The sequence below is a fragment of the Corvus brachyrhynchos genome, unplaced genomic scaffold (assembly GCF_000691975.1).
Source record: "Corvus brachyrhynchos isolate BGI_N302 unplaced genomic scaffold, ASM69197v1 scaffold83, whole genome shotgun sequence".
Taxonomy (NCBI): domain Eukaryota; kingdom Metazoa; phylum Chordata; class Aves; order Passeriformes; family Corvidae; genus Corvus; species Corvus brachyrhynchos.
The window spans coordinates 8826929-8846782 of NW_008238464.1; the positions used below are offsets into that span (position 1 = coordinate 8826929).

Sequence of the window (19854 nt, forward strand, 5' to 3'; positions counted from 1 at the left end):
CTCTACCCACAGTAACTGACTTGGGAGAGTCTGAGATGGAAAGTCTGAGACGGAAAATGCATACAGTACAATTATAAGAGCATGCCTGATTTAGCTTTTGTACGAGCAAGTTGACTGCAAAATGCATCTTTGCAGCTCATTTTAAATTTGTCTGAAAAGGAAATGTCACTTTTAGATGTTCATAGTCAGTGCACTATAGATTGTAATCCACCTACATAATTATTGTGCCACCTTTTACATAAAGCTTGGGAAGTGGCTGGGATCCTTATTTTTCTTGATATTCGAAAGATTTATTGATTTGCCTGACATGTATAATTCATTTGAGAATGAGCAAGTAGAAGGAGTTTTTCTTGCATTGCTGTTTGCAGAAGCCTTTTGTTTCATAGGTACGTTGATATCTTTTCAGGGCATTCATGAAGGGCTCTTGAAAAAAAATTACATTTTCTTCTTTATATCTGTAGAATTAAATACTACAAAGAATTGTGGATAGCTAGAATATCATACTAAATTGGCAGAAATAAGTAGTGGAATATATGCAGCATATCTTTGGGGACAACAATCTAGACAGAAATTTGTTATCCCATTTGCTGTATTCAATCATTGTAAGAAATGCACACCTTTAGTTTCTGAACAGAAAACTATATAGAAAAAATGTATTTCATAGTGCCTTATTTAGCTGCTCTTGGGGGTGGGAAAGAACCCTATATTTTATTTCAAAATAATCTGGATTATATAAAGGTACTTGAACTAATTTCCTATATATAGGCCTCTTCATCTCCTCATTGGAGCAGATTCATGTGTCTGTAGAACAAATTTAACTGTGTACATCAGCAAACTTCAAGCAGACATCAGGAGAGTGCCCCTGAAACTGGCTCTGCCCCACACTGGACAAGCTCCCCCTGCTCCAGCCTCTGCTCACAGGACCACACTCCTGAGCATGTACTGTGTCCAGTTCTGGACTCCTCAATACAAGATAGACAAGCTACTGGAGAGGGTACAGCAGAGGGTCACAAAGATGATGAGGAGTTTGGAGCATCTCTTATGAGGAGAGACTGTGGGAGCCAGGCCTGTTTGGTCAAGGGCAGAGAGAACGGAGAGGGCATCTCATCAATACATAGAAATATCTCAGAAGTGGGTTGTCAAGAGGATGGTGCCAGGCTCTTTTTAGTAGCGCTCAGCAACAGGAAATGGAGCAGTGGCCATAAACTAAAACACAAGAAATTTCACCTTCCACCTTCTGAAGAAGAACTTCTTTATGTTGAGGATGGCAGAGCACTGACCAGGCTGCCCAGGGGGCTCATGGAGTCTCCCTCTCTGGAGACGTTCAAAACCCACCAGGACACATTCTTGTGTAACCTGTTGTAGGTGACCCTGCTTTGGCAGGGGGTTGGACTGGGTGATCTCCAATGGTCAATTCCAACCCTAAAAATTCTGTGATTCTGTGTTTGATGGAGTAAACTCACTCCAGGTTATCAGCATCTCTCTGCACTGGGAGGCACAAACTGGCCACAGTACCCATGTATGGTCTAACGATGAGTGCTGGGTGGAGGAATGGCTTACACAGCCCAGGATGCTGCTGGCTGTCTCTGCTGCTAAGGCTCACTGCCAGCTCCGGTCCAGCTCCCAGGGCCCCCAGCACCCTCTTCCACAGGCTGCTTCCCAGACAGCCTGATCCCCATATCATGGTAGGAGGTAATACCTTTCAAGGTGCAGCACTTTGCATTTGCTTTTCACTAAATATGCCAGAAAGTTGATTTTATCTTCTGTGCAGGGGTATCCCTTTCTGTCGTGCTTCCTTACTATTCAAAATATCCCTGACCATAGCAAAGGTGTCTCCTGACATTTTATCATAATATTTCTATTCAAAATTCCTACTGATTCTTATTTGTCAAGTATTGGTCTGAAATGCACTTTCCCCTCACGTTTTCTTAGTCACCTAACATAGACTTTTGGACTTTTCTCTGCGATAGTATCAACTTGCTCCTGCTGCCATCAAACCTTGCAGATAAAAATATGCAGTGTTCTCTCATCCCTTATCAACATCCTGAAACTATCAGAAATACTTTAGGAGACAGGAAAAAACCCCTTATGATTCCTATGTTTGAACATCTTCACCAACATAGATGAATCCTATCTTTTTGTTCAGACTTGTGCTCTGCTGTTCTCACTAGATGGATGGATTATTTACCAGGTTTCAATATTATTTTTTTAAAGTAACAACATCTTTAACAGTTTTCAGCTGGTAATAAATGTTATTTGAAGAGTCATCCATGCCTACTTGCAAGAGACTAGCTATAAAGAGGTATCAGCTGTAGGAGCATGGTGGAAGTTCGTGATTTTGAGAGGAATACAAGCTTTAAGTGAAAACCTAGAGTCTGCAAAAGTGAACAGTATTTGGATTACTATTTCAGTAAACTGACTTTGCCCAAAAGATATCTCTGACTCAGTAAAGTCCTACTCTGACTAATCTTGCAGTTAATGAGGATGTATGGACTAGAAAGACGTATGGATGTTTGGATTGAAGGCATCATTTGTCCCTCAGCTCTAGCACAGTTACTAGCTGGGAGCAATCACATGTACAGTGCTTTTAATCAGAAGATGACAAATCAAAGTGTAACAGTTATTTCCTTACAAGCAAGCTCCATATTCCAACAAATCCACAATTAATTACATCAGCATTACTTGAAAAGTGCAAGAGGAGCAGTATGGTAAAGAGGCAGCTTATGAAATCCACAGTTGCTGGTTATTAGTGCTCTTGGAAGAGACTGAGTTTAAAACTCAAGATAAAGTCATAAGGCACAGGATGGACAGAATTGCACTTATTTTGTAAAAAACATTCAGACATACTCAGAAAGTGATGGAAAATAATGTATTTGCTTCCCCCCCCCCATTTTTAAGCCACTATCTCACTTTTAAAAGAAACCAATACACTGAAAGTCTACATGCTAGAACTTTTTTGCCAAAAGAATGACTTAAACTCTTCTAATTGAGCTATGACTTCCAAATATCCTATTATAAAACTCTTTTTTTTCCTCAAACATAAAATGTATGATCCTAAGCATCGTAGTTATTTCATAAGTAGTATTTAGGCTGAACTAATGCTTTATCACCAAATTAGAAAATGAGCCAGTATTTTCTCTATTCATATGACAGATTAAAATACAAAACTGAAACATTTTGAGAGACTATTTTTTCTAAGGAAATCATATACTTAGCCTATTTTATAAAGTCTAAAGACAAAATATAAATCAATGACTAATATCAGCATTTAGGTGGAATCATCATAGATTTTTTGTGCAGCAAGATATGTAAAAATAGTATATTATTACAGGCCCAGCAGTAACTGACCTGATAGGGTTGTATTTTACTTTTCTGTCAAATCCCTTGTTTTGCTCTCCTTTCTTTAATTGTAGGTATAGCCAAAATGTATATGGATACATATGTCCCTGTATATTCTTTTTCATATACTTCTCCTTTTAACATTTAGTGCTCATTTACAGTCTAACTGGAAACTCATTAATAACAACAGAAGGCTCCACTGCTTTCAGCAGGTTTTGGATCCCATTCATGCTTACCTTGGATGCTTTGTGCAGCACTGCCAAAGCACCAAGGGACTCATAAAACAGGGTAAGTATAGAGGGCCTCTTACTTTGTCTATCCTGGTTATTCAAATGTGATCACAACTGTTCTCTGGCCCTGAGGCAAATGGTAAGAGACTCATATCAGTACTACTACACTTTCCTTGCCCTCCATAGCAGAGAGGTTACATCCAAATCATCTACTGGGAATAGCCCCTGGGCTGTGTCTTTTCCTGAACCATGCTCAGATCTGTCTGGAAGGAAGCCAGCCTGCCAGGTCCCAAACAACGCTGGGGATTGCTCTGCACTTCGACGGTGCACAGGAGTGAGCTGCCATTCCAAGGACATTCCCTGGCACTGGCTCATGTAGTAAAACAGACACAGCCCTTCACTTTAACAGCACTAGTTACCACAATCAAAAATCAGTGGTCAATATTAATCTATCTCAGGAAAAAAAAAAAGGAAAGATATGGAAGAAAAACTGCCTCAAAATCATAGGGGGCTAGTGGAGCACTGAGCTGTTGCCCAGTTTCTGCTGAAGCCACATTTAAAGGTTGCATCCTGACTGTACAGGGAGAGCAGATTCTCCCTAGGTCTGCTGTGGTATAAATGGAATTCATGCACTCCTCTCAGTATGATTTGATACGACCATTCTTTTAAGGCACACATTTCCTTAATTAAACAGAGAGCTAAGGATGAGTTTCCAGCTGAGGAAATTCAGTGTCACATGCCAGGCGTATCTCAGTCCTAAAGCTGAAACAATCTCAGTATAAAATCAGACATTATTTCTTCATTCACAGAAAACATGACTTTCTGTAACTAATGATCAATACACAGTTTTAGGTATCAAGATCCACAGTTATACATTCTGAATCAGCAACTATGAAAACAGGAAGACACATAAATTCTGGCAGATAAATTCATGCAGTACAGGAGGAGAAGCTTTTTGTACCTGTGCTACCATGGAATGGAAAAGCTAAATAGCCCAATTTCCTTAAAACCTATGGCGGGTATCCAGAAAAATGTAAATTTCAAATCAAGCAGCTTGTTGTTATACATGTGAATAAGAGAGAATTGATGGGCCCTATTAACCAGCATATTAAAGACAAGACATTGCAGACAGAAGGGATTTCTGATCTGTCCTCTCACTCTTTCTTGGGAAAGTTAGGAATACACTGAATCCTAATGGCTGACCCTGGATATTTTTTTACATTTACTGTGGCAAGTGGGTGTTGTGAAGTGAGGGGAAAAAAAATAAAATATGGTGATTTCAGAAATTTTGCAGGTATCTTTTGATGAAGGAAAGGAAGTTTAAGTAAGAACAGGCCCTTTTATTTTGGCTCAAATTGCTACCTCTGTGTTTTGTTGAACCTTTTCAATTACACTTAGTGTCTCCTGTTTTGCTCTGACTTACTGTTGAGACATTCCTTGTCTGTGGCATTTGCTAGCTACCCTCAGCACATGTTATCTTGGGTGTCCTTTTGCTGGATAAATGCATATTGCTTCAGAGCAGTTCAGTTTACTCATACGAAGTCACACTGTGACCTGCTGTAACCATGATTGTTTACTTTGTCTGCTGAGAGCTGGAGGCAAACAGCTGCATCTTACTTGCTGAAAGAAATGGAGCAGGCTGAAACTGTCAAGACAGGATTCCCCCAGCCTATTAGCGTGTGCTGCCTGTCTCACCCTTTCAGCTGTGCTGCTGGCTGCCACTGCCATCAGAGGCAATAATTATTCATTGATTTATTTCACCTCACAAAGCCTACCCTTACAGCAGCAATTGTCTAGGATTCTCCCCCCACCAGGGATGCTCCTAGGATAGTAGCAATGAATTTGTACTGTCACTTCCAGCATCCTTTCTCTCCCAGCTGTGTAAGTGGAGCTATCAGATGGTGTTACAAGCTACTCCAGAAGCCACACTCTTTGATAGAGCAGGTAAACACAGACACAGGCCACTTATTTTGTCTGGGAACCTGCATTCATGGAAGCTTTGCATGAATACTGGAAAGCAAAGAGAGGAGACACAGGCTATGAAGAACATCAAGTGACAAAACTCTGCTAGAGGAAAGAGCTCCTCTGAAGAATTTTGTGTTAGAGTGATACCAATCAGCCAAATTTCAGGGCATGAGGCTGGTAGTAAGAAGCAGGTTGCTGAAGCAGCTGCAGGCACTCCTAGGTCTAGTTCAGCCTTAAGAGCCATCAGCTCAATTATTATTTTGTAAATCACAGCTCTAGAAAGTACACACTTAAGAAGGTTTCTTCTGATTTCTTCTCTGATGGATTTGTGCTGGTAGAAAGACAGTGTTCTTTTTTTCACATTTATTTCAGTGTCAATCATTACTAGCTAGAAACCTTTCCCTCTTTCCTAGAAGTGATGTTAGGGACATCTCTGGACCAGGTAAACTCTCAGAGCTGGTGGGGGATAGATAACATAAGTGCCTTTTTTCCCCGTCTGGAGGACTCTGGATTGTTTGAATTAGGTTTTTCCCCAGCATGAGACAAGGAATACCATTCTGAAGTGGAGAAAACAGCCTTCTCAAGCACTGGTAAAGGATGAAGAATATCTGGACAGGCTGCCATCTCTCCTGACTGATACTCCTAACTGAGATCTGAGAAAGAGCTTGGAACACCTTTTTAGTACAGCAAGTGAGCTAGACTCCTGCCAGTGTATGTGTTTCAGAGACTGGGGATTTAATTTATCCCATCTTCTCAAGGAACTGATCTCTGCAGGCTTTTCTGATGTCCATAACAAACCACACAGGGCAGGAAAGAGGGGAACACTGCTTGGGACAATATCCTGCCTTAGAAGAAACATTTATTCCCACCATGTCCCCATGTTCCCCACCTTTTCAAGTCTCATATGGAAAAGAAGTAGTTGATTTTACTCTGTTAATAGTTTTATTTACTGCTAGGTGTGTTGACTGGCTGACCAAAGTCAAATTGTATTTGTGTGTTTAAAAACCTGCTGGTGTGCCGGAAAAGGAGGAGACAATTTGCTGAGAAACACAGTTTCCCTTTTTTAAACTGTTTTCTCCAAGTTTGTGTGGATACAGCAGTTCTTCTTGAAGGCAGACATTTAAGTCTGTTTACGTTTCTGTGTGGTATCTCAGTAACAGAACAGCCATTACTGCTGGGCTTTAGCTGCTGTTGAAAGAAACTCTGTGACGAGACACTGTCTCAACCTTCCTCCCCCTCAAACACAGTTTCAAATATTGTAAAAATAAACAAACAAAACCACAAACAAACAAACAGATAGGGATTTGCTACTGCCAAAAGCAACACATCAGTTCTATTTACTTTTCCGAGAGTGCTTCTACAGAGATTTTTCAGGATCTCTCATACCAGCTCTGGCACTGTCTGCAATGCAGAAGTCTTGGCATAAGTGACTGCACTGAGCAGATAAATTGTTTGAGCAGATCCTGAGGAGCAATCCAAGGAATATTTTTGGTCCACCTGTACTGTAATACTGCCCACCAAATAGGGACAGCTGTTCTGGAAAATTCACATTTTGCTTTCCAAGTGAGCTTCTAAGACAAAAATTGAATTTAGATATCTATTTAGCTTGTTTTTAAGTTCATTTTGAAAGGACAGAGTGATGGTCAATGACACCTTCCTTAACCTCAAAGCAAGAACATATGGCTATCACAGATGTAGTGTGATAAACATCCACACTGTGCACAAATACAGACAATCAGTGGCTAAAAACTGTCACTAAATGCTGCTGTGTATGTCAGGATCATTCTGCAACCAGTCCCTAAGGAAAGAGCTAAGAGAAATAATGAAATGTAAAACTTCAAGCCTAATTTAATATGTTTTTGTTTTGAAAATTTCACCATACAAAGGATAATACTAAATTTCATGCTTTTCATTTTAAAAGAGAATGAAAACTCAAGCCAAAAGAGTACTGAACTTGAAGGCTTCTGTATTTTCCCATTCACTAGTGGTGCCAGGAAGAAGGCAGATGTCCTTAACTGCTTTAAACGCTACTCCTACCTCCAGTACTCCACTTCTAAGCACTCTACTACTTTCTCACAGCGTGGAGACAGCATGTGGGTGAAGGTACCCTCATGTTTATGACCAAGTCTTTTTATCAGCCTATTTTCAATTGTCTTCTCTTGCTTCTCCATCCTGCCCCATGAAATTCCAGTGCTGGAACTGGAACATAATCCACACATCCGGGTCTATAGAGTTTCAGAGTTTAATGATGAGTTGCATGAGTCATGTCAATAACTTTGGGTCATCACTGAGGGGCTGGAGTGCACAGCTCTTGGATACCTGAGCCAAGGAGTCTAGAAACAGACTGGATTGTTTGTTAGACAGCTTTGGTTGTTGTGGAATCATACCCCTAAATGCCAACCTGACCAATGGTGAAATGATTGCTCTTGAACTTATCTACGTTCAAAAAAAAGTCAACACATTTAGTTGTTAACATTTTCAGTAAGAAGCATTTTGCTGTATTTGAGGCCGACTGTTTCACTACTTTACAAACATTTTTGAAAGCCTGGACAGGAAAGAATATTTATTTCTACACAGAATTTTAGAATGCTTGATTTTCATTTCAGGCTAAAACAAAAATAAATGTCACAATCTTGACATTTTCTGTGAAATGGAATTATTGTTTGCTACTGAGGTTCTATGCAAAAGATAATTCAATGCTGAGATGGATGTAAAGAAGTTAAAAACATCTGAAGAGATTTCTCACTCAAGCTGAAAATTTAATTAGAGACTTTCACTAAAATGTGTGTCCATATTTCATTCTTCATTCTATTCCAAATGCTGGAATTCCTGTAAAATGAAGTGACATGACTTTTACTGCCAAATACCCATATTTTTCTTTGGTATCAGAAACATAAATATGCTACAAATCAACTTCTTTCTCTTAGATATGGCTAATTTCTCAAAATTGGTATACAATTAATGATGTAGTAGTTCCTAAACAAAGTCATTTGTGGTTCTGCATTATGAATTACAAATATTTAAAGAAGCCCATAACATTGTTAGCAAAGACACAGCTTTCTAAACCATTACTGAATTTGGAACCATGATGTCAGATCAGATGTTGAAGAAAAGACGTTGCTATGAAAATAAGAATCCTGTAAATGTCTACCAGAATGATCCAAGTCATAATTAAAAGTGGGACATTATTGAAAATTATGGGTTTAAAATGCACTAAGCTGAACCAGTGTGGTGTAGTTATTGTATCTGAGTATCAGACAGGATGAAGGGGGAACAAAGTAAATCCAGCTCAGTGGAAAGGATGCAAAACAGAGTCATTAATTTAAAAGAAATGCCTGCAGTTCTCAGAAATGGACCATATAAAAGGAATAGAAAAGTCAATGCAATTACTTTTCCTCAGCATTCCTCCTCTTAAGCAGGGACTTGGTATGAATATGAGAGAGCCTGCAGTGGGTCAGACCAAGGCACTGCCTACTCTAGGATCCTTTTCCAGTAGCCATCAATAGTTACAGCATAAGGTCAATGGAAATCAAAAATGCAGTGATATTTCCTCGTGATCCTGGGGCTGCATAGTCTCCTTCAACCTCTATTTCACTGACATAGCTTTTGGAAATGTATGGAGGAGTGCTCAAGACTTGATTGTGTTTTCAATACAAGCACTTAAAATGCAAAATAAATATGATTTTTTATGACAATACCCATTTTTTTTCACCTGAAAATTAGAATTGATTTATTCTTCTAATAATTTTTGGGTTAAAATTGTTTATGGTAATCACACACAGAGCCTCTTTCACATGTCAGAACAGACAACCAAAGCAAATTCTATATTACATTATTTTAGGCTGTAACAGCAAACAGTGAAGTCAACCAGAAACAGAAATGCTTTAGTGAAAAAAAATGACGTAACAGAAACCCAAAACAATCTTCAGCAGTAAAATATACTCGTTTTCAGAGATTCTGCAATTATTCTTGATACACTGTGTTTATCTTGAAACAACAGGTCTTTTCTGCAATACATTATCCAGATAATGGCAGACTTATAGATCAGGAGAAGTCTGCAGATTAAGGTGGTATCTTTCAGGCTGTACAAAAGTCCATAGATATTCTGAAAATAGGAATCAAGTATATTTTCTCTAGACTCTTCTAACCTTTTTCTGCTGCAATAATAGAAACCGCAATTATTTCCTCAGAAAAATCATGCAGCATGGGCTGGATGGCAACAGTATTGCCAGCATTTCCGTCTGCTCCTGTGTAATTTTCTGTATAGGGCATCCATGGCTAGCCAAGAAAGGGCATTTTTGTAACGACTCACATTGAACTCTTACTAGCAGTTCTTCCTCCCACTTTTCTGCACCTACTGCAAGAGATTCAGAGTTGCAAGTAGTGCATAGTGAATGTGTAAGTTTGCTGATGACACTAAACTGGAAAGAGCTGTTCACTCCCTTGAGGGCAGAGAGGCCCTGCAGAATGAGGGACAATCAACAACTTTATGAAGTTTAAGAAGTGCTGGATTCTGCACCTGGGATGAGGCAACCCTGGATGTATGGACAGACTGGGGAATGAGAGGCTGCAAAGCAGTGCTGCAAGAAGGAACCTGGGGGTGCTGGTCAGTGGAAAGGTGAACATGAGCAAGCAGTTCCCTGGTAGCCAGGAGGGCCACCCTGTCCTGGGGGCATCAGGCACAGCATCACCAGCCGGGAAAGGGAGGGGATTGTGTATCAGGAGAAGGTTCTTCACCCAGTGGGTGGCTGGGCACTGGAACAGGCTCTGCAGGGAAGTGGTCACAGCACCAAGCCTGTTTCACTTCGTGTGTTTGGACAACATTCTCAGGCACATGGTGTGATTCTTGGAGTGTCCTGCACAGGGCCTGGAATTAGACTCGATGATCCTGACAGGTCCCTTCCAACTCCACATATTCCATCAGAGGTTGATGACTCTCCTGTGTTTAGATATTTGATCTGAAAATTAGTCACAGAAAGTCACCCTCACTCCCTGTTAATTAAGGCAATTATGTGAACAGATATTAATCTTTTTCTGAGAAGTGTGGTGAAGCTTAATTGCCTAACATTTTAATGATTTGAGAATTTTAAAGATGTAGAAGTTCAATGCCTTATACAATCATTCCTCCAGCATTTTCAGGTAAGAGATAAAAGTTGAAAACACAGCTTTTTGTATTGCTCATGGTTTGTAAGTTGTTAGCTTTTGCCACAAAGAAAGTATATCAATTTCATTGTACAACTAGGAAGGAGATGGAAATATGATTATTATCTTTATTAAGTTGCTTAAGACAAAAAGCTGAGTGACTTAGAGGGTAAAGGCCTGGGATTTCATCCCAGAAACACAAGCAGGGATTCAATTTGCAATCCACTGTTGAGACATTAGCTGCACAATAGCTTGCTTTATCTGATGATAAGGGAAAATTATTTACTAGATATCAAAGGGATACCTGCCTTTGACGGGACAGTACTTTTCATACAAATACATTGCATTTTATTGTTCTCCAAGTTTGAATCAATCTCAATAGAGAGCATTTGGCTAGCTTTAGTCCCAAGGTAAGTCTAAATATCTGTATTATTTGCCAGTTGTAACTATCTTGCCAGTTGTAACTATCCTCCTGTGACTTTCAATGCTTAAACTGGAGAATGTGGAATAAGACACTGATATGTGAAGCTACCTGCCTTGAAAATAAATCACTTAGGAAGTAAGTAAGGAAGGGATTCACATAGTGAATGGATGTCAAGGATACTGGACAAACAATAACAGTATTGATGACAATACACTGTTAACAATCTAAAGTTTGCACGCCTTTGCTGCTGTTATTATATAGGTAACCAAACTGTTTGGAAAGGAATAGATCACTGAGGAATGGATAGACTTGAATATACAAATTTACTTGTACTGAAACACTAACAAAATTTCACAAAACTTGATGCCTGTACATTGGTGACATACATAAAGGACATATCTTCCTAATTTTACTTCTTAGGCAGACATGTGGGGTTGCAAACTTGTGTATTTTCTTTTGCTCAGGCACAGAAGTTAAGTATCTATGCCAATTTTTTCTCAACAAGCAGGAAGAAGAGAAAACATTGTGCCTTCGTCTCAATAGACTAATGGTAAGAAATTCAGCCAGGTCAAGGCAAAATCATAGTTTCTTTGCTCCTTCCCCTTCAGAATCCACATGAATACTCACTCTGCCAATCTAAGCATGGGTGATCGGTTAGGATTTATTCTACCTTTTGTTCTGAAGGTGAAATGATTCCCCTTTGCATGGAATAATTTAATATCAACTGTACCAATTAAGAGTAATAACATCACGACCTAGCAAAATCTGAGTATCATTCCTCCACACTGAGGAACAGAAAATTCTGTCCTTGCTCATAAATATTTAATATGAAATGCTTAAACATGTGATTGTCTCTTCCTTATATAAGAAATGTCTTATATGTTGAATAGTCAAAACTATTTGGGTATCCTGCTAAGGAGTGCTGTTTTGTGATTAAAAGATTGAATTCAGTTTCATGAGGTCTACTTTCAAATCTCAGGTCTTGTCTATTTGAGTAGGGGATCTGCACATGACCATTCCATTTCAATGTCTTGCAAACTAAAGTTTTCACTTCTAGAAATCACGGAGAATAGAATAGATTTGTGTGTGTGTGTATTATCAGTTATCTGCACTCAAATCTCATTTTATATGGAGTAAAACCAAATCTCTGTGTAACAATACAGCTGCAGTTTCAATGACAACTCTTCTCACCCTTGGAGAAACCACCTTATCTAGGTTCTCACCTGTTACAGCTTCGTTTATTTGAGCTGTAAGCTCTGCAGAGCAAAAAACTTCTCTTGTTACATGTGAAGTATTTTGCATGAAATCGCATACTATTTGATCCTGATCATTGTTTGAACCAGCAGGGGCTAGTGTTGTATAAAAAAAAGGCCAGGCTCAACCGCCAGGTATAGAAAGTTGTTGCCATTTGATTTTTTGTTGTTGTTGCCCTTCTGAAAGACAATGTTCTCAGTTCAGTTCACAATAACTCTTCAGCGCATCAGAAAACCACAGATGTGTTCTCCTGTAATTCTGGATGAGCTTTTCTCACAAAGAGGTCAGGAGCCAAAAGGACATAAGTGTTCTCAGGCCTTGAAATTACTCCTCCAGGCGAGAGGGAGGCATGCTGGGGCATCTGTCTGTATTGCACTTATATTGGCAAGGAGGCTTTCATCTCCAAGGCTGATGATCCCACACAGAAACTCCCTGATTCCCATAGGTCACTCTCCATGACTTCAAAATGGCCCACAATTTTACTTTTGAGTTTTAGTTAAGATTGTTGGTAGGTTATAACTTCTGAAAATAAGGGAAACATTATAGAGTGCTGTTCTAGGCCGTGTCTTCAACTACAAGGACATTCTATTTCTTTTTTTCACCATATCATCGCCAATAAATAAAATACTACAAATGACAAAAAGAAAGGGAGGAATCTTCTAGGAACTTAATATGCATTAGGCAATAGGTGATAAAAATATCAGAAGGTAACACATGAAAACTTCTAGTTTTATACCACTTGTAGAGTCAACTCTGATGACTGCTATCTTATTACTTTGCATGAAAGATTAAACAAAATTTTTACCAGCTGTTACCCTAGAAAATAGATGAACACATGAAGTACATGAAAAAAGGCAAATCGTAAAAACACACATATTCACCTGAGTTTGTTGCTTTCAATCCATCTACTTATCACTGAACTATTCATATGTAACTGCACTTAGTATACAGTAACTTCCTAGCTCATAAAATATTGATTCAGGTTTTTTATCATATCTCTTTCTTGAACTTTGATCTTTCATACTTAGTGCTGCCTTGATGAAATATTTAGAAGTACATTTTCCATGTGAAAGGTAAATTTAGAGGTTTTTTATGGTAGCCTCTGTTAATGCATTAGCTTCAAACCACATGAGACCCAAGCTGAACTCTATCTTGGTCACATTTAGTTGATCATTGCATTTGCAAAAATCTTCCATCCCAAAGCAAATTTTTTTTAAGATAAAGGTAATTTTTTTCACTTCATTGGGAGTGGTTTACAACACTTCCTCATCAGGTACATTGAGAGAACCTTGAGAAGATACATCCAAAGAACTAACTTCAATAGTTACTTCCTAGCAGATAAAAATGTATAACATATAAAATAAAACAAGAATCCCAAATTAAAAAAAAACAAAAACAAAAAAACAACCAAAAAAAGCCAACAAAAAAATCAACCACAATACCATCAAAAACCCACAGAAAACATTCTATATATATATTTATAGGCAGTGAATGTTATTGAATAATTTTTTCAAAGCAAACAAAACTACTGCAGTAACTCCTTTACCAATGTCATCAATTCATATGCTTAGCATAGGGAAAAAAACTTTCTCTTGAGGTTGAGAACTGACGAAGTCTCAGTTCACAGCTCATTCAACATACAGGATTGAATTCAGCATACAAGAACAAGCAAGGTCCAGCGAAAGCTTTTTCAAGGTCTGGAGGACTAAAGAGGGTTCTGTCCACCATAGTTTCTCTGACAGCCAAATGTCTCTTGTCTCCACCGAGGCACTAACTTTCACAAAACCTGTAGAAACTCAGTTAATTTTGAGACCTTTAGCTCTTTCCTGTACTTGGTTGAGAGCAATTTTGGCTGAAGGCTGCCATAGTTCTTAGGAAAAGAGAGGTGGGGTGGCAGACAGACATACAGGTACACAGAGCAAGAACGAACACCAGCTTTGGTTATAGTATAGCTGTGTAAATTAGGATATGATACTAAAATCAATGGAGCAGTATATATTTAAGAAAATGGACTATGCATATAAGAGAATCCATCCCGTTCTCTACTGTTTTGTTTTGTATTGCAAAAGTAAGACTTGGACTTCTTCCCAAAAAGGTGGCACATCAATAAACCAATGGAAGTACATCTACACCAATGCATGCAGCATGGGCAACAAACAGGAGGAGCTGGAAGACACTGTGCAGCTGGAAAACTATGATACAGCTGAAATCACGGAAAGTGTTAGTTTTTCAGTGGGACTCAATGATCTTAACATTCTTTTCAAACTTAAGTAATTCTACATTTCTGTATTGCCTATTTCAAATATGCTGCACACAGCTCTTGATTAAGACAAGCTGTTTGGACAAATAGAAATGAAGAAGCAGAGAAAGCAGTCTAGAGATTTTCTCACTCTAAATTTTAAATTCACAAAATTTTGTGTTTAGGAGATGCTACCATGGGCAGAAATTTCTATATAAAGTGTACTGAATATTTTCAGTAGGAGAATTTTTTTTTTTAATCAGGAAAGTAATAACAACACTGGAGTCAGTGTTGTTATTGAGATGCAAAACCAGGATTTACTTTAACTTTTTAAATGTTGTTCACTGCATGACTCTCCTTCCAAGCTTTACTTAAGAGACTGCTAAATACTGTATCACCAAATATAGAATTCCATGGAAATGAAATGATGACATTTTAAAAGACAGTTTTCAAATTAAAGTACATCTACCAGCCACCTAGCCATATATTTAATTCAAAGTATTTTTATAGGTTGATAACATAAACTTATTTTTCACATAGTGTAACATCTGTGTTTATTTTACTGAGACAGCTGGAATGTTAAAAGAACATTTAAACTTGTGTCATACAAACATTTTGGTAAAAGAAAAGTTGATACCTCAGACAAAACATGAAGACCTACAATTTTTATATGCAATGTACCTACTACATGTGTTTCTTATGACTACAACAACTACAACAGACGTTATTTAAAAAAACCCAAACCAGTCAAGGTTTTCATTCTGTATTTTTGCCCACTCTATCAGTTTCCAAGGTAAGAAAGTTTTGATGCAGAAAATATACACAATACACAGAGAAGCACAGAGAACTGTCTTACCTTCTGGCTCCCTGATCTTACGTCCTGCTGCAGATTTTCGTAGCACACTCCTTCCTGAGTTGAACAAGCTAGTTAACTCATCAAGGGGACTGGTCAATGACCTTGAGTTTGTAGGGCTGTATGGAAATGATGAATTTGAGTTCAATTTCCTGTGATCTGCTCTTGCCACCTTTGGAGAGTAAGGCAGTTTGGAGAATGGAGAAGATGAGCATCCAAGCTGAGCAGGATTGGGTCTCTGAGGTACTTTTGATAGATCTGAATTTGTACCTGTTTTCCCAGCATTAATCAGAAAACTAGCACAAGTCTCTGGAGGAGATGCAAAATGTGTGGAAGCCCGGTAGGAAACAAGAGGTGGTACAGGAGGAGGGGGCGGTGGCAGAGGAGGAGGTGGTGTGGAAGGGGGAGTCACTTTGGTGGAAACACTGAACACAATCAAGCCTGGAGATACTGGTCTTTCATTCTCCCCTTTCTGGCCTTTGGAGTACTGGGGTGATAATGGACTTGAGCCTTCTGACTGCACAGGGTATTTTAGGTTGGTTTCCAAAACAGGAAGCTTTTTGACCTCTAGTGGTGTTAAAGGTGATTCATCAGAAGCAGGTGAACATGTGACAGGGGTTGGAGGGAATACAAGAAGTGGTGGTCTGTGGGGGAGCAAGTTAGGGAAAGGGGCTGGAATGTCACATGAGTCTTTATAGATTAAAGCTGCTTGACTGTTTCCATCCAATGTTCCATCTTCAATGTTAATATTTTTTTTGCTTTCAAACAACAGAGGAGGAGATCCAGTCACTACTGGAATTATTCCATTACCATTGCTTCCTTCTTCTGGTAGAAAATACTTCATTTCTTCATATACAGACTCTCCTTGTTCTGGACTCTCCACTTCAGCAGAACTGCTTTTCACAGCATTCCCTACCATTTCAATATAGACAGGCTCATTTTCCTCCTCTTCTTGTGACATAAAGAGACTCAACATGCCATGTTGTGGTCCATCAGTAGAAACTGCTCTCTGTACCGTCACAGTGTCATAGACACCTGGTTTAACTACTGTGCTTGCTTTTTTTACATCCCCAGGCTTTTGGCCAGGTATTTCTTCATAAGAGCCACTAAGTTTTGTATTCGGACTTCGTTTTGGTTTTCTGGGAGGTATTTTTTTCATGGTACTATAGTCATCACTGTGTGGCCTTGGACGGGTCAGTACTAGGAAAGTGAAAAAGGTCTGTGTTATTAACAGGTTAAAGTCAGTTTTTTCTTACACTGGTCTAGTACGTTAAGCCCTCAAATGCTACCCATTTAGTTCTACAATGAGAAGCAGTCACAAACACAGGAATCCAAGCAAAAGCATAAATAATTCTAAGAATAAAATGCAGAATTTTCAGCTACCAAACCACAGGCCTTTGCTACCTGGGCATATAATGTACTTTGGTAATCTCTGCTGCCACTAAAAGATGAGAACTCACACCTGAGGAGGTATATTTTGAATCCAAATGTGCACTGCAAGGTCTGTAACACATGGAAATATGTATTTGTTTCTCCTTTTGCCCCAAGGGAGAGGGGCAGGCTTTTAACTGGGAGTCAGCACGGTGCTACTTTGAGACATATGTGATTGCCACTAACTGAAATACCCCTCTTTTATGTAATCTCTACAAAACTCTAATTATAGGATGATATTATGCCCCCCTCTTCTTTTGTACTGCAGGTGTGGAAATAATTTATAACTTTAGGGAATCCCATAGCCTAAGGGCAAATCCCCAAGTGAGTATACATTTAACTAAACTAGATGTCTCTTCATAGCCTCCAGGCATGTATGGAGTGAAGAGACTAGATACCCGGATGATTGGTCTTTTAAGATCAAAATTAGATGTTATAAATCAAAGCTGGTTTTGGACAAAGACTCAGGAAACTGACATAATTCTTGGAAAATGAGAGAAACTTGCCCTATTGTTTCATACATATGAGAACTGCAAAATTGTTTTGCGAGTACATGTAAGTATTATTGTTAAGACCACATATACATATATAAACTGTTGTTCTTTCAAAACACCTCTGTTAGAACTCCTTGGTTAAACTGATAATCTCTTGCAGACTTGGACACAGAATGATGAAACGACTACAGACCTCCTTAAACCATACCAGTTTAAAACTATGTTGGGCATAGTTCATGTCTCCATACATAGAGCTTGAATGAGCAAGGAAGATGTTAAGAAAAATGGACTTTCACCCAATGAACTGGACATGAGAACAGTAATTATTTTGAGAGAGGGAGCTACGAAGATTTCTATCCATTGTATGCAGGACTAGGGAAAGGTTATACCCAAAGGTTTAAACCCAACCTGAAGGATCTTCCTTGATAAACCTTGAGGATCCTTTACACAAAACATGACACACCAGGCTTATCAAAGAAAGCAGAATGGAATCCTTTCCTTCATCTTCTACCCACTCATTTCAAGGGTAAAGGAGAATAGAACAAGTGGACTCAAAACCATGCTATGTGCACCATAATGTACTGAGATGCTTTGAGACACTTTCAGGACTTTCCTTCTAAACAAAAATCACTGTAACCAAATTATGGCAAAAAAAAACCCAAACAAAAAACCAAACACTAAATGCATAAGTTATTCATGTGAGCATAAAGAAAAAGTAGGAAAAAGTTTAATGTTTAAGTCTGTGAAATTCAAGATTCGAGCATTCTGTTTTACTGATGCAAGATATTCTAACAGTTTAAAAGGTGAAATAAAATGGTCAGTGAAGTAGAATAGCTCATATTGACAGATTATTTGTTTCTAGAGGGAGTTCTGCAAATAGGTTTTGGTTGTTGACAAACTAGGCAATTAGAACACATGAGTATTATTTGCTGATTTGGGAACAAATGACAAATTGGCTATTTTTATTTACTGCCACTGAAATATTTCAAGGAAGCAGGACCTCTCAAAGGCATTTGACTGTGTTTAAAAGGATCAAAGTGAAAAGAATAAATCAATAACTCTGAGTAACATTTGTGACTGTCTCTGCCTTTATGCCTAACCTTCATTAGTGGTTTCCTTAGAAGCTGCCGACAAGCAAGCACTAACAGCCTCGTATGAGGCACTCAGTCGTGTGTTGGGGTCCCTCTTTGGTTTGGGAGGAGGCTGTTTCCTTGGTGATGGCAGGCTATTGCTATCGTCCATGCTGAAAACAGAGTGCAGGGAGGGGGATCTGATGGATGACCCTGCCGCAGAATGTACCAAGCCGTCCACTGCCATGGGGACAGGGACGGAGCTGGAGTGAAAGTGCTTAGACGTTCGACAGCCGGCAAAGCTGTCCTCAGAGACCTTCCCACCCTTGTCTTCAGCTCTGAAAACACAGAAAAGAGGCCCAGATGCATTATTCAAGCAGTAACAATGAACCTGTTCATGCAAACGTAACAACAGCTTTTTGGTAAACAATCTCACAACTCCCCTGCTGTGTTGAGGGGATGTGTGCAGTAATCTTCTGACAAACAAATCCAGATCAAGCTGCTATCTTTCTTCCATTTCCTGTTCCATGATAAATCAGGACACTGGCCCATTTTCACACAAATGCAGCCTTGCTTAAGCAGTCTCATATTGTTTATCAGACATGCACTGAATGAATTGTTCACACTTTGATTGCTACACACAATCAAAAGCTGGGTTTTCAATCTGAATGATAATTTCTGGGAAATCCATTTTAATAGAAAGTTACTGAGGCAGCAAATACTGAGCCTTTATTGTTATTTTCTAAAAAGACAACTATAAATTCTATTTAGATAATGCAAATCTTTAAAATATTAGATCACCTTTTTAACCAGCTACATTGGCTCCTTGAGCGATTCCACCCAGATATCTATATATCTTCCAGTTTAAACTTAATTATTAGTTATTACTTTTAATGGTAACTTTTATTATAATGATGTTATGTTTAGTTGTTTCAATTACAATTTAGTTTTTCTATTTTTTCTTTTTTTTTGCTATTTGAATATATATTGAGAAATAACCTTTCAGCTGCTTCCAACAAATTGATTGTTAGCAAAAATTCTTCTAACATTTTATTCCTCCAAGAATCAAAAGATTGAGACCCTTTTAACTTACAGTAGTAATGCATTAGATAGAAGATGTCTATGCTGCCATTTTACAAACAAATCCCCAAGCATTTGTCTTTTTAAATTGTATTTCTGCATGGCAAATCACCAGCAGAGCTGAAATTCATGTACAGGATATAGCCAGCTGCCCATGTAGTAAATGAAATAGCAAAAGATGAAAGATGGTGCTCAGTGGATAGTTTGTTTTCACTGTAATGTTTAATTACAGTCTTTCCTACAAAGGCATTTCCTCCAATATGTAATCACTGGGATATTTGAAACTAATTAAGCAGATGCACTGCCATTTTCACTTTAATAAAAGTCACTGAC

At 38.7% G+C, this 19854-nt stretch overlaps 1 protein-coding gene across 4 annotated transcripts in view; it reads right to left on the minus strand.

Annotated features, from left to right (window-relative positions):
* Window positions 1-19854, minus strand: part of MYO16 (myosin XVI) — a 371250-nt gene that overhangs the window by 25078 nt on the left and 326318 nt on the right. For all 4 annotated transcript variants that reach the window (XM_017737061.1, XM_008635875.2, XM_017737062.1 and 1 more), the window contains exons 31-32: window positions 18472-18779; window positions 15450-16646 (exon numbers count right to left, since the gene is read on the minus strand). In XM_017737061.1, coding sequence (XP_017592550.1) covers window positions 15450-16646; window positions 18472-18779 — 1505 coding nt within the window. The remainder of the gene's footprint in view (window positions 1-15449; window positions 16647-18471; window positions 18780-19854) is intronic.